The 12,721-nt window shown below is 43.1% G+C and overlaps 1 protein-coding gene across 4 annotated transcripts in view; it reads left to right on the top strand.

The window, feature by feature from the left end:
* The window catches only part of TOP3A (DNA topoisomerase III alpha), a 38,331-nt gene that overhangs the window by 4,752 nt on the left and 20,858 nt on the right, over window positions 1-12,721 (top strand). For 2 of the 4 annotated variants that reach the window (XM_087440307.1, XM_087440308.1), the window contains exons 2-11: window positions 799-908; window positions 2,430-2,489; window positions 3,612-3,685; window positions 4,755-4,830; window positions 5,570-5,678; window positions 7,194-7,337; window positions 7,494-7,664; window positions 7,941-8,041; window positions 9,853-9,927; window positions 11,692-11,774. In XM_087440307.1, the coding sequence (XP_087296433.1) occupies window positions 3,621-3,685; window positions 4,755-4,830; window positions 5,570-5,678; window positions 7,194-7,337; window positions 7,494-7,664; window positions 7,941-8,041; window positions 9,853-9,927; window positions 11,692-11,774 (824 nt within the window). In that variant the 5' untranslated portion in view covers window positions 799-908; window positions 2,430-2,489; window positions 3,612-3,620. Of the gene's footprint in view, window positions 1-798; window positions 909-2,429; window positions 2,490-3,611; window positions 3,686-4,754; window positions 4,831-5,454; window positions 5,516-5,569; window positions 5,679-7,193; window positions 7,338-7,493; window positions 7,665-7,940; window positions 8,042-9,852; window positions 9,928-11,691; window positions 11,775-12,721 lie in introns of those variants that run through there. The other 2 variants (XM_004432999.3, XM_087440309.1) reach the window with 2 other exon arrangements.

Here is a 12,721-nt window from a genome sequence, read left to right as displayed (position 1 = left end):
GAGGAGCTCAGACACACACAACTCAGAATCAAATGATGGTCATTGCAGCTTTATAATAACAAAGAATTGAAATAACAAGAACTAGTAATGGAAATAGAATGGTAAAATAAATTTTACTTCCTTATGATAGGTTATTAGACATCTATTATGAAAAAGACTTTTTATTTTTATTTATTTATTTTTTTGGTGAGGAAGATGGGCCCTGAGCTAACATCTGTGCCAGTCTTCCTCTATTTTTGCATGTAGGACACTGCCAAAGCATGGCTTGATGAGCAGTGAGTAGGTTTAGGGATCCAAACCCCTGAACCCCAGACTGCCAAAGCGGAGCGTGCAGACCCAACCACTGTGCCACCAGGCTGGCCCTGAAAAGACTTTTAAACAAATATGTATGTGTCTTTGAAAGAAACTCACCAAAACATTAACAAGAGATAGAATGTTTCTGTTTCTTTTTTCTTTGTCAGTGGTAATTATTGCAAACAATTCAGAGAATACAGATGTGTGTCAAATAAACCATCCCCACCACCTCAGTAACTGTTGTTAATAACTAAAAGATTTTTTGGGACTTTTCTGTGTGTGTACAGTTTTTTCATGGTTTTATTTTTATATTCAGAAGGAGAAATTTTAAAAAAAGAATCCTGCTATAGATTTAGGGGCAGCAGTGTGATCAGTTCCTACAGAGTGCTTAGAGAAGATGGGATTTGGACTCTTTTTTTTTTAATAGAGTGGATAGCACTACAAAAGAGAGAAAAGAGGTCACAGAAGCTACATTTGTTGATCTATCCTTTTTTCTCTCTCTAGGCTCCAGAACTCCACTGTAGTTTAGAAGCAGCCTATTCCCCTGAACACCTCCTCCAAGAGATGGAATTGCACATAATTGTGTACTATCTTCAAATGGGAATTACAGGGAGGCAAGTACATCCTCAAGACTATCCATTGGTGGAGGAGGCTGCCTGGGAGAGCCCTGGACCTGGGGTCGCACACATGTTATTAGACAAGTCGTTTACCTGGAGAGGATTAGAACAGTGGGTTTCAGACTATGTTCCCAAGAGACCCAGTGGACCATGAATGTGCACCTAGGGAGCCACTTGGGGCTAGACTGGGGAGAGGCTGAGTTAAGCAAGACTCAGCCTTGTTGCAGCCAGAGTACCTCAACTTCATTATATCGTAGGGTCCGTATAAGGTTTTGTTTGGGAAAGCTTCAATGCTTTCTTAAAAAGAAGTAGAAACCATTGGTTAGGCAATTTCTATTCTCTGTTAGTAAAGGGCTTAACTAGCAATTGGAATTTGTAGAAGGGAGTTTCTTTTCTTTGCAACATTAATCCAGTGAACTCTTAAGTATCAGATACTCTAATAAATTCTCTCTTTAAATTTGCCATTATGCCTCAAAGAGAACCTCATCTACACAGAAAAATTGTCTTTGTGAGGCTGAGGGAGTATCCTCTCGACACTGATTCTTCTTGGCCCTTGAACGTATCCCCAGTTCCTGTTTTGCCTTTCTGTTGTCTTCTGGGCAGTGTTGGTGTGAAACTCACATGCATAACTACTTTTAACACCTTTGTGGAAGAAAGTGGGACGCCTTGTTCATCCACAGTGCAGCTGAAGAAGTGCTTTGTAGACAGGATTCCGGTCCTGACTGGGGCTCATGGTGATATTGGATTTCAGAGCCAGAGGGAGCTTAGAGATAATTTTATTCAAGAATAAAGGTTCGGAAAGGTGAATGACTTGCCCATGGTCACCAGTTTGCTGGTGCAATTGTGTGGCCAGGAAATAGTAGTAATGTGTGGGGAGGAAGGAGAAAATCGTTACAAGATTTATATCCTAATCCTTTCTCTGCCATTAATTTGTCATGTGACCTTGGACAAGTCCATTCTTGTGTGTAAAAAGTTGTTATAATAGCTGATCTCAAGGTTACCTTCCAGCATAAAAACTCCATGGACTCTATCAAGTACATGCTTGTAACTGTGTTTTGAGTGACCACTTAATAAATGGTCTTAGTAATTTAGTCTAGTTTTTATGTATAGGAAATACTGTTGTATTTTTAATATTCCCACTTATCAGGATTTTGCTTGATTTTTATGCTATGGAATCTTTTTTTTTTTTTTTGGGGGGTGAGGAAGATCAGCCCTGAGCTAACATCCGATGCCAATCCTCCTCTTTTTTATCTTTACTTTTTTTTCTTTTTTTCTTACTTTTTTTTTTTTTTTTTTGGTGAGGAAGATTGGTCCTGGGCTAACATCTGTGCCCATCTTCCTCTACTTTGTATGGGACGCCACCACAGCATGGCTTTGATAAGCAGTGCGTCGGTGCGCGCCCAGGATCCAAACATGTGAACCCTGGGCCGCCACAGTGGAGCGTGCGCACTTAACCGCTGGAATCATTTGTTTTTTATGTAATTTACATGTGTTTTTAATTTTTGTTTTGTTTTATAGAGGGATGGACTTTCTAAATTCAACAAGATCTATGAATTTGATTATCATCTGTATGGCCAGGTAGGTGCTACAAGGTTTCTATCATACAGCTGAAGTGTGCTTTTGGATCCATGTGTCATTTTAGTGTACATTTCTTGGGTTTTTTGTTACAGCCAAAAAGAACAGCTGTTTACTACAAGTCTTCCCTAAATTGCTTGTATTTTAAAGTTATGTAATCAAGAAGAATTACCCTGGCCATTGTAGAATACGTCACTGTCTTTTAAGTATAACTATTGTTATGACCTAAAGATCCCTGGTTACAGGTGATCATTTTATAATTTATAAGGAAGTCTCTTTTTAATAAAATATAGTTCCATCTCAGCTCTTTATAAGAGGAAGGAAGCAGGGCCGGCCCCGTGGCTTAGCGGTTAAGTGTGTGCGCTCTGATGCAGGTGGCCTGGGTTCGGATCCCAGGCGCGCACAGACGCACTGCTTCTCCAGCCACGCTGAGGCCGTGTCCCACATACAGCAACTAGAAGAAAGTGCACCTATGACACACAACTGTCTACTGGGGCTTTGGGGGAAAAATAAATAAATAAATAAAATTATAAAAGAGGAAGGAAGCTAATAGACAATAGTTTGAGGAAATTTTAAATGCTACAAAAGGCATCATGGTACTAGAATTAGAATGGTGATTGTATTACTATGGCTTTTGGCTTGAAGAGCTATATTTATGTTTGTTTCTTCCTAGTCAACTGGTTTTTGTTTTATAGACATTATTTTTGAGCAATTTTAGGTTCACAGCAAAATTGAGAGGAAAGTACAGAGAGTTCCCACATACCCCCAGCCCCTACACATTTGCAGTCTTCCCCATTAATAACATCGTCACCGGAGAGGTACATTTGTTGTAATTGATGAACCTACATTGACACATAATTACCAAGAGACCAGTTTACATTAGGGTCCATTCTTGGTAGTGTACATTCTGTGGGTTTGGACAAAAGTATAATGACATATATCCACCATTATAATATCACACAGAGTATTTTCAGTGCTCTAAAAATTGTCTGTGCTCCGCCAATTCATCCCCCCACTACCTGGCAACCACTTTTTTTTCCTTTAATAGAAGTTCCTCTTTTTTATTTGAATGATTTGGCAAAATGTAATTGCTAAAAGACTAACTCAAATTTTGTTATCATTCAGAGTGTTACCATGATAATGACTTCAGTTTCTGGACATTTGCTGGCTCATGATTTCCGGATGCAGTTTCGCAAATGGTCAGTACAATTCCTGGGGGGGAAGAACTTTTTGATTATTATAGTAAGTTGTGAAATACTACAGGAATTTTGAGGCATGTTGATCTTACTGTGTAACTTAAACGTAATATAGTCATGCATCATTTAATGATGAGGCTACATTCTGAGAAGTGCATTGTTTGGCGATTTCATCATCGTGCAAACATCATAGAGTGTACGCACACAAAACTAGATGGTATAGCCTACTATATACTGTATACTAGGCTGTGTGGTACTAATCGTATGGGACCGTTATTGTATATGCAGTCCATTGTTGACCAAAAACATTGTTATGTGGCTTATGACTATACCAAGATGACTGACTGAATCCATTTGGGCTTCTGTAACAAAATGCCACAGACTGGGTGGCTTATAAACAACAGAAATTTGTTTCTCCCAGTTATGGAGGCTGGAAGTAGGAGATCAAAGTGCCAGCGTGGTCAAGTGAGGGCTTTCTTCTGGTTGCAGGCTGCTGACCTCTCCTTGTGTCCTCACGTGGTGGAGGGCTCTAGGGAGCTCTGTGGGGTCTCTTTTGTAAGTGCACTAATCCCATTCATGAGGCTCCACCCTCATAACCTAATCACCTCCCAAAGGCCCACCTTCTGGTACCATCACATTGGCTTTAGATTCCAACATGTGAATTTTGGGAGAGGACACAAACCATAGAGACCATAGCAGTGACCTAGGATTAACTGATTTGCTGTGACTTTTTACCATATATTTAGAATAAACAGCCACTTTTAGGTGTGTTCCCCCAGATAGCTAGAGCTTTTTCATGCAGTCTCTGGGTTGCATGTATCCTCTTGCTGCAGATGTGTATGAAAGGATTCCAGAAGTTCTTCTTAGCAGCTCCTGTTAGTCGTCATGGGAAGTGGACAGTGCATTGTGCAGAGAGTCATAGCCTTGCTTTTAATCCTCTGGCATCTCATGTGGGACTTTTTCTGTTGGGGATCCATCCATGAGTGCACTGGAGCAATTTTTTCTCATTAAAATGGAGGACTTTCTGTAATGTGCTGAGGTAGGATTTTTTGTGTTTTTATTTCTTTTGTAGGCAGAGCTGCAATCCCCTTGTCCTCTTTGAAGCAGAAATTGAAAAGTACTGCCCAGAGAATTTTGTAGACATCAAGGTAGGATCTTTTGGAAGACATATGGCACTGGAGTTGAACAACCACAGAATAATGGAACTGAGTGATTTCTGTATTTTGAATGCGTTAGAATTTAGAGATTGGGTTTTCCACCAAACTAAGTACCATGATTTAAAAAATTATTCCCACCCATTGTATAAATGAGACCGTTCAAAGTAAGTGGCCAAGGAATTGAAGTAAGCCTTTTTATGAATAGTAGTTGTTGAGGTAAACACTAGGAAGAAGTACTGTTATTAATTCTAGCTCCCATCCTACCCCTAGTTGGCATGAAGAAACTACAAAGTATAAATGGTCATTTGACAGTAAGTTGTGAGTTCTCAAGAATCAGGGCACCTATAGTTAGTTCACTGCTAACTGGGAAACCTTGGGGTGAAACTCAATTAGAGGTTAATTTTTTTTTAACCAGAACATAATCAGAACCACTAGAGTTAGAAGTGTGTGTTAGAGCTGAGTTTTGGGTTTCATTATGCTGTATAGTTGTATTAAACCCTCAGTCTTCAGGAAGCTCCTTAGTGAGTCTGTGACTAAGCTGGAGGATTGTACTAGGACCTCACCATCCTTAGAACTGGTAAGAACAGTTTTCTCTGGTCTCTTTTTCTCACCAAGTTGGCACACTCGGAGAACATCGTTAGCGTTCAGTCAGACGTGTTTGGTGTAGAGGTGTAAAGTAAGTGCTCTGCCGATTGTGCTCTCACTGCTCTTTTCCCACTGGGAACTTCAGAAAACTCTGGAACGAGAAACTCGACAGTGCCAGGCCCTGGTGATCTGGACCGACTGTGATAGAGAAGGTGAAAATATCGGGTTTGAGATTATCCATGTATGCAAGGCTGGTAAGTGACGCCCCTTCAGAGTTTCTGTACTTTGGGACCATGTAAATAGATGGTTCTCCTGTATATATGTGCGAGTGGGCTGTGGCTGAGCTCCTCCCATATACTCTCCCTCCTGAATCCCTCTGTGAGTCTCACTGGCTTTGTGTCCTAGAGCAAGTCACTGAACCCTTGGGAACCTTGGCTTCCTTCTCTGGAAAGTCAGGCAGTCTGACACAGTTCCTAGGGTTGCGTGAGTACTAACTGAGTTTATAAGTGGTGTAGACCCTGTAGTCCAGGGCTTGTTATATTTTAGGTCCAAGTAGATTGCCAGCTCCTCGAGAGCAGGGACTTTATATTCTGTTTTTTACAGTTGTATATAGAATATTTACAAAAGAATTATATACCATATGTAAAGTATGAAGAATAATTCTAGAATATTCTATTTGTTTTATCTCCTTTTTATTTTATTTTTTTTCCTTAGGAAGATTGGCCCTGAGCTAACATCCCTTGCCAATCTTCCTCTTTTTTGCTGAGGAAGATTAGCCCTGAGCTAACATCCGTAGCCATCTTCCTCTGTTTTGTATATGGGATGCCACCACAGCATGGCTTGATAAGCAGTGCATAGGTCCATGCCCAAAATTCAAACCTGTGAATCCTGGGCCGGCAAAGCAGAGTGCACGAACTTAACCACTATGCCACTGTGCTGGCCCCAATGTTTTATCTCCTATATTCTTTGTATAGTGCCTGAATATTAATAAATGTTGAAATGAACTTAAATGGCTCTAACAGGGTTAATGATTTCAGGTAACTTAGAGGAAGGCCATTCTTGGGCTTCGAAGAGTTAGGGGGTTGCTGTTTTCCCTGTTTTTGAAGCTATAATGACTCCTGGGATTTAAATACGTTGACTTTCAGGAGCAATGTATATGTCTTACATTATTTCTATGACAAGACATAGGACCTTTTGTTGTTGTCATCATTGTTGCTGAGGACAGTTGGCCCTGAGCCAACATCTGTTGCCAATCTTCCTCTTTTTGCTTGAGGAAGATTTGCCCTGAGCTAACATTTGTGCCAGTCTTCCTCTGTTTTATATGTGGGTTGCCACCACAGCATGGCTGCTGACAAGCGGTGTAGGTCCACATCTGGGGAACTGAACCCCGGCCGCCAAAGCGGAGCGTGCTGAACTTAACCACTAGGCCATGGGGCCGGCCCCAAGGACCTTTTAATTAACAACATTTTTCTTTTCCCTGTAGGTCTAAGAGAGCAAGTGAGGTTAAAGTCTCAAAAGGCTCACTGGAGAGCTTGAGTTAGTAGCTAAAATTTGCTCCACCGTTATTTCTGACAATACTCAGTTTAGCAGTTATAGTAAAGTTTCCCTCATATACAGTGTACTGTTAATTTAACCTAGTGATGAAAATTGGACACCTCGCAGCTTCTTGAACTGGTTTACCTTTCGTTCAAGGAGGTTAAGAAAAGCAAGCCGTTTGTGATGAGCCCAGTGTGATTGGACTTTAACCTTGGTGACTCTCTGTTCCACAGTGAAGCCCAATCTGCAGGTGTTGAGAGCCCGCTTCTCTGAGATCACTCCCCGAGCTGTCAGGATGGCCTGTGAAAACCTGACCGAGCCTGATCAGAGAGTGAGCGATGCTGTGGACGTGAGGCAGGAGCTGGATCTGAGGATTGGTGAGGAGCTGGACAAACTACTTTTGATGGCCCACATGGGTCACTGGTTATTGGGTTATGGAACCAGACGTGAGGTTTGTATGTAAATATGTGCACCTACCTTTGACCTTGCAGTCCATCATTTTCTCATTCCTTCTTTCCATCCTCACTTTCCAGGAGCTGCCTTCACTAGGTTCCAGACCCTGAGGCTTCAAAAGATTTTCCCCGAGGTGTTGGCAGAGCAGCTGATCAGTTACGGCAGCTGCCAGTTCCCAACACTGGGGTTTGTGGTGGAGAGGTTCAAAGCCATTCAGGCTTTTGTGCCAGAAATCTTTCACAAAATTAAAGGTAAGTCTGGGGGAGTTGTTTATGGTATGGAACCTAAGGGCCAAGGAGTAACCAGGGGCACCATGGAGTATCAATGGCACTAATTAAATGTGTGATTTATTTTTTAGTCTTGCTGCCCTCCACCCTACCCCATTAGAATATTCAGAATCCACTTAAAGTTTAGCGAGCTTCTCTACTTCATATTCCTTTGACTTTCACTGTAATACATTTTCCTATCTGTCATAGCATGTGGCTTCTCTGAGTCACTGCTTTCCTGTTTGTCTTTCCCCAATTTAGTAACTCATGACCACAAAGATGGAATTGTAGAATTCAACTGGAAAAGGCATCGTCTCTTTAACCACACAGCCTGTCTTGTCCTCTATCAGCTGTGTATGGAGGTAAAAAATACTTTGAAATCTTAATGATCCTGGAAAACCATTCTACAATTTTCAAAGCCGCCCCATGTCTGTTGGCAGAGGGAATCCTGTCCCGTTTTCCCAGTGAACTGTAGCTTTCAGTTTGCATCTCAGGCCATCACTTTCTGGGGATCAGTGAGACTAGCATCCCATGAAAACAGCACTAAAAAAATGTAGAAGGAAAGGATCTGTAGAACTTTTAGGTAAAGTCAGATATTTTAAGAAATGTATAGCTGAAATCCCTCCCCCAAAGCAGGATACTGTCACCAGAGATGAATAAGGATCAGCTCGACCAGTCTGGATCATAGACTTCTAGAGCTGGAAGGAGTTTGGGAAGCATCTGGTCCAACTCCCTCTTCCATTGGTCAGGTGATGAAATCTAGAGAGGTGCAAGTCACAAACAGGTGAACAAGTTAACCTCATACAGCAAAACATGCCTGGAAATAAAAGTAGAGTAAAGGAGTAGAGCATGGCCTGGGGAGTAAAGGAATAGAGGGGCTATTCCAGGTGTGGTGGCCATGAAAGGTGTCTCAGCGGTGACGTGTAAGTGAGGGCTGGAGGGATTAGCAGGAGGCAGCCATGAGAGGACCTGAGGGAAGCATATGTCAATAGAGAGAGCAGCACATGCGAAGGACCATGACCAGCTCAGGCCGTAGGCCATCAGTGGCTGAGTTGCAACCCTCAGACTGATCGTCCATGTTGTGATGTTGCTTCCTGTCGATCAGCATGTAATAGCCTGTTTTAACCCAGGGGCTGCACACAGTGGTACCTAAATAAAACTCAGGTCTCCAGGTCTGATGAGTCAGGTATGCTTCTTGGCTATAGCCCACTGGAGAGTTTATTATAGATTTGGTAAGGAGGAGTCGAAACTACTGAGCACCTGCTATGTGCCAGACACACTATGTGGTGCATGTTATTTTACTTAGTCCTAATGGTGCCTGTGAGGGTGGTGAAACTCTTCCCATTTTACAGAGGAGGAAGCTAGAGAAAGTTAAGTAACTCGTGCACAGACACACTGGAGCTAGTAAGGGGCAGAGCATGGACTGGATCCCAGTTTGTCTGACTCCTGAGCTCCTGCAGACCAGCTGCCTCCCAGGGTCACCCTGTCTGTCCACTACTCCCCCCTTTGACCCTGAAGGTCATGGCACCACCTGGTGTGTCTGTGACACTGCACGTTTATCTGTTCAATTAAAAAGACCTGCCCTTTTTCTATTTTACTAGGATGTGGTGCAGGAAAACATGACACGTGGGATACTTTGAGCTTATTGTCAAGAGCACCCAGTCCTCAGTCTTTTTGGAGAGAGAAGTTTAGATTTTGATATACAAATATCCTCATTAACAAATCACTTAAACTGAGTTCTTTGTCCATTTGCAGTCTCTGAAAATTATGAAGTTGATCTTAAGATTAGATTTCTCCAGCTTGTATTATGTAATTTCCCCTATTTCTAACTCTGTATTATCATGAATTTAAAAAATAATAACGCCGTGCATGTGTAGATAGGAAACTGTGCTTAGGAGATGCATAGGCTGTTGTATTTCATAGGCTGTGGAGGAGGCACCTTAGGGCTTGTGAAATTGCCCCTCCAAGTTTTGGTTTGAGCAGGAAAGTGGGGATGGCATCCATCACACTGAGCAGTATAAACCCGCATTATGTGGGGCACTCTCACGGGCTAGAGTAGGGGCCTCTGCTGGCGGTGAGTGTGATCTGGAATGGTGAGCAGGGGTTGTCATAGGAAAGCTGGGAAAGATTCACCAGTAGCTTAAAGTGGCCTCTGCTTTTCCTGGCTTTCTAGGATCCCAGGGCGACCGTGGTGGAGGTCAGGTCTAAGGCAAAGAGCAAGTGGAGGCCTCAAGCTTTGGACACTGTGGTATGTTCTGGAGGGCCTGCACCAGCCCCTGAGGAGCTCTGACTTCCTGTTGTTGGGACCGGGGTTCTGCCTCCAACGGTGGCCCAGTGGCAGAAAGCGTCACCCTTCCAGGGGCACATTAGGAAAGCGCTTGGGACAAACAGAAACCCCCAAACACAGGCCTGGTTGGCCTCTTAATGGCTTTTTTTAAGTGAATAAATGCAATATAACTACTTTAAGTGGGGTTTGGAAAACAAAAAGAGGAAAATAAATCACCCATCTTCTCATCATCCTTATGTGATCACTGATATAATCTTGATGTCTTTTCTTCCTATTTTTTTGTTGTTTTTTTTTTTGTGAGGAGATCAGCCCTGTGCTAACATCTGCCAATCCTCCTCTTTTTTTGCTGAGGAAGATGGGCCCTGGGCTAACATCCGTGCCCATCTTCCTCCACTTTATATGGGACACCGCCACAGCATGGCTTGCCAAGTGGTGCGTCACTGCATGCCCGGGATCTGAACCAGCAAACTCCGGGCCGCCACAGCAGAACGCGTGCACTTAACTGCTTGTGCCACGGGCCAGACCCTCTTCCTGTTTTTTTATATGCTTATTTTTTACAGCAGTGTAATTGGAATAGCTTGTTTTTTCCATCTGAGCATTTTTTTTTTTTATGTTTCTGCACAGTCTGTAAACATCATTTTAAATATCTGCTTTATAAGCCTACTCTAGGGCCGGCCCCGTGGCTTAGTGGTTAAGCGAGCGCGCTCCGCTGCTGGCGACCCGGGTTCGGATCCCGGGCTCGCACTGACGCGCTGCTTCTCCGGCCATGCTGAGGCCGCGTCCCACATACAGCAACTAGAAGGACGTGGAACTATGACACACAACTATCTACTGGGGCTTTGGGGGAAAAAATAAATAAATAAAATCTTTAAAATCTTAAAAAAAAAAAAAAAAGAATAAGCCTACTCTAGAATAGGGTTTCTCAATTTTTTGAGCCAGAAGAGCCACCCTCATGGGACATAAGTCTGAGTAAAACACATTAGGGTGCCCCTTCCCAGTCACCACTTGGCAGGAAAGTTCAGGGGATAATTACTGTCTGGGTTAACTCTGGAGGTTGAACATACAGAATGTGCGGGCTAAGAAACACGCAGAGACTGGTGGGCAGTGCGTTCTTTATCTCAGGTGTGGCACTGTGTGTGTGTGTGTGTGTGTGTGTGTGGAGGGATGACGAGGGGAGAGTTATGAATTGATTTCATATAGTAGGCATAAGTGTTTCATTGCTCACTGCTTAAATATGCTTTGACATGTAGCCAACAGCATTGTTGGAGTGTCACCATGGGGAAAGGACAGCTGATTTTCTCCCAGGAGGCCTAAAAGAATGGTATTCATCATCCAGGGGAATTTCCTGGGGCTCAGATAGTGTTCTCAAAGTGTGGCTCTCAGACTGCCTGTGTTAAAATCAATAAATTAGATGCTTGTTAAAAAATGCGGATTTCTGGCCTTTATCCCAGCCCTCTTCTGTCAGAATCCCTAATGCTCAGGGCCCGGAATCTGCTTGCTTCCAGGTGATTCTTGCTTCTGCACTTCAGAGTCTGAGAACTGCTGGGCTGAGATCTGGCTCTGCCTAGCAGGTCCAGAACTTTTTTGTTCAGCACAGTCTTCCTCCCTCTGTGTGACAGCAGCTGGAGTGACGGGGCCAGACAGTTCTGAAGATGAGTTGTGTGGTTGTGTCGTGCCCTCTGACTCACGCACTATACCCTAACATGCCTGTTGACACATTAACAGGAGCTTGAAAAGCTGGCTTCTCGAAAGTTGAGAATAAATGCTAAAGAAACCATGAGGATTGCCGAAAAGCTCTACACTCAAGGGTCAGTATTCTACATTTGGGAATAGAATTTGATGCATCTTTGTCCGGGTGAAATATTTTAGAAATACAGCTTATGGGGAAACACAAACTGTCTCGAGGGCTGAGCTCTGAAGTAGAAGAATTTTGACATTGACTTCTCTTTTCTGATAGGGAAAAGACATTTCAAAATCATTTATTTCCTAAATTAAGAGCCCATAGAGTGAATTCAAATCCCACTCTTGAGCACTCAGCACCTCCCCTGGAGCCCTGGCAGGTGGCAAGCAGCCCCTTCAGGAGTTGTTTGCCTGTTGTAAATCATCCTGTCTCGGGGTCATGAGCACCCTGGTGCCGTCCCGTGACAGTGTGGTCCACGTTGGCCAGTGTGGCAGCCACTTGCCGTAGGTAACTATTGAGCACTTGAAATTTGGGTTGTCCAAATTGGGAAGTGCTGTAAGTATAAAATATATACTGCGTTTCTAAGACTTTTATGAAAAAAGGAATGTAAATGATCTCAATAATGTTTAAGTGGCTAATAGAAAATTTGAAATTACATGTAGGCTGCACATTATAGTTTACTGGGCAGCATTGTTCTTTCTATACTTTAAGGAAAGTTGTAGAAGCACACACTGTTGGAACTGTGAGTGCCGTGGGGCTCATCCTGGGGTTGCTCTGTCAGACTGGCACTAGAGACGGCCAAGGATATGCCCAGGCGAACAGCTGCTGGCAGAGCTGAGCTGTAGGGAGCATGCCCTACACTGTGCTGCCCCTTTCATTGATCCTTTGGCTTCTTTGAATGTGCTAGCAAGAGAGCCTACTGCTCCTTAGCCCTTTAGGGGGTCACATCTCAGAATTTTCTCAGCGTAGGTAACCTAGGTTGCCTTTAGTTGAGTTGGCTGGATTGGATGGGTTAATGCAGGTGTCACCAGGTGTTTTAAATCTCATTTGTTTGTTTATAGACCAGTTGTAGCA

This window comes from Ceratotherium simum, chromosome 16 (assembly GCF_057802395.1).
Source record: "Ceratotherium simum simum isolate JZ-2026a chromosome 16, ASM5780239v1, whole genome shotgun sequence".
NCBI classification, from domain to species: Eukaryota; Metazoa; Chordata; class Mammalia; order Perissodactyla; family Rhinocerotidae; genus Ceratotherium; species Ceratotherium simum.
The sequence above is the reverse complement of the archived record's forward strand: the minus strand, read 5'-3'. Positions and strand labels throughout refer to the sequence as shown.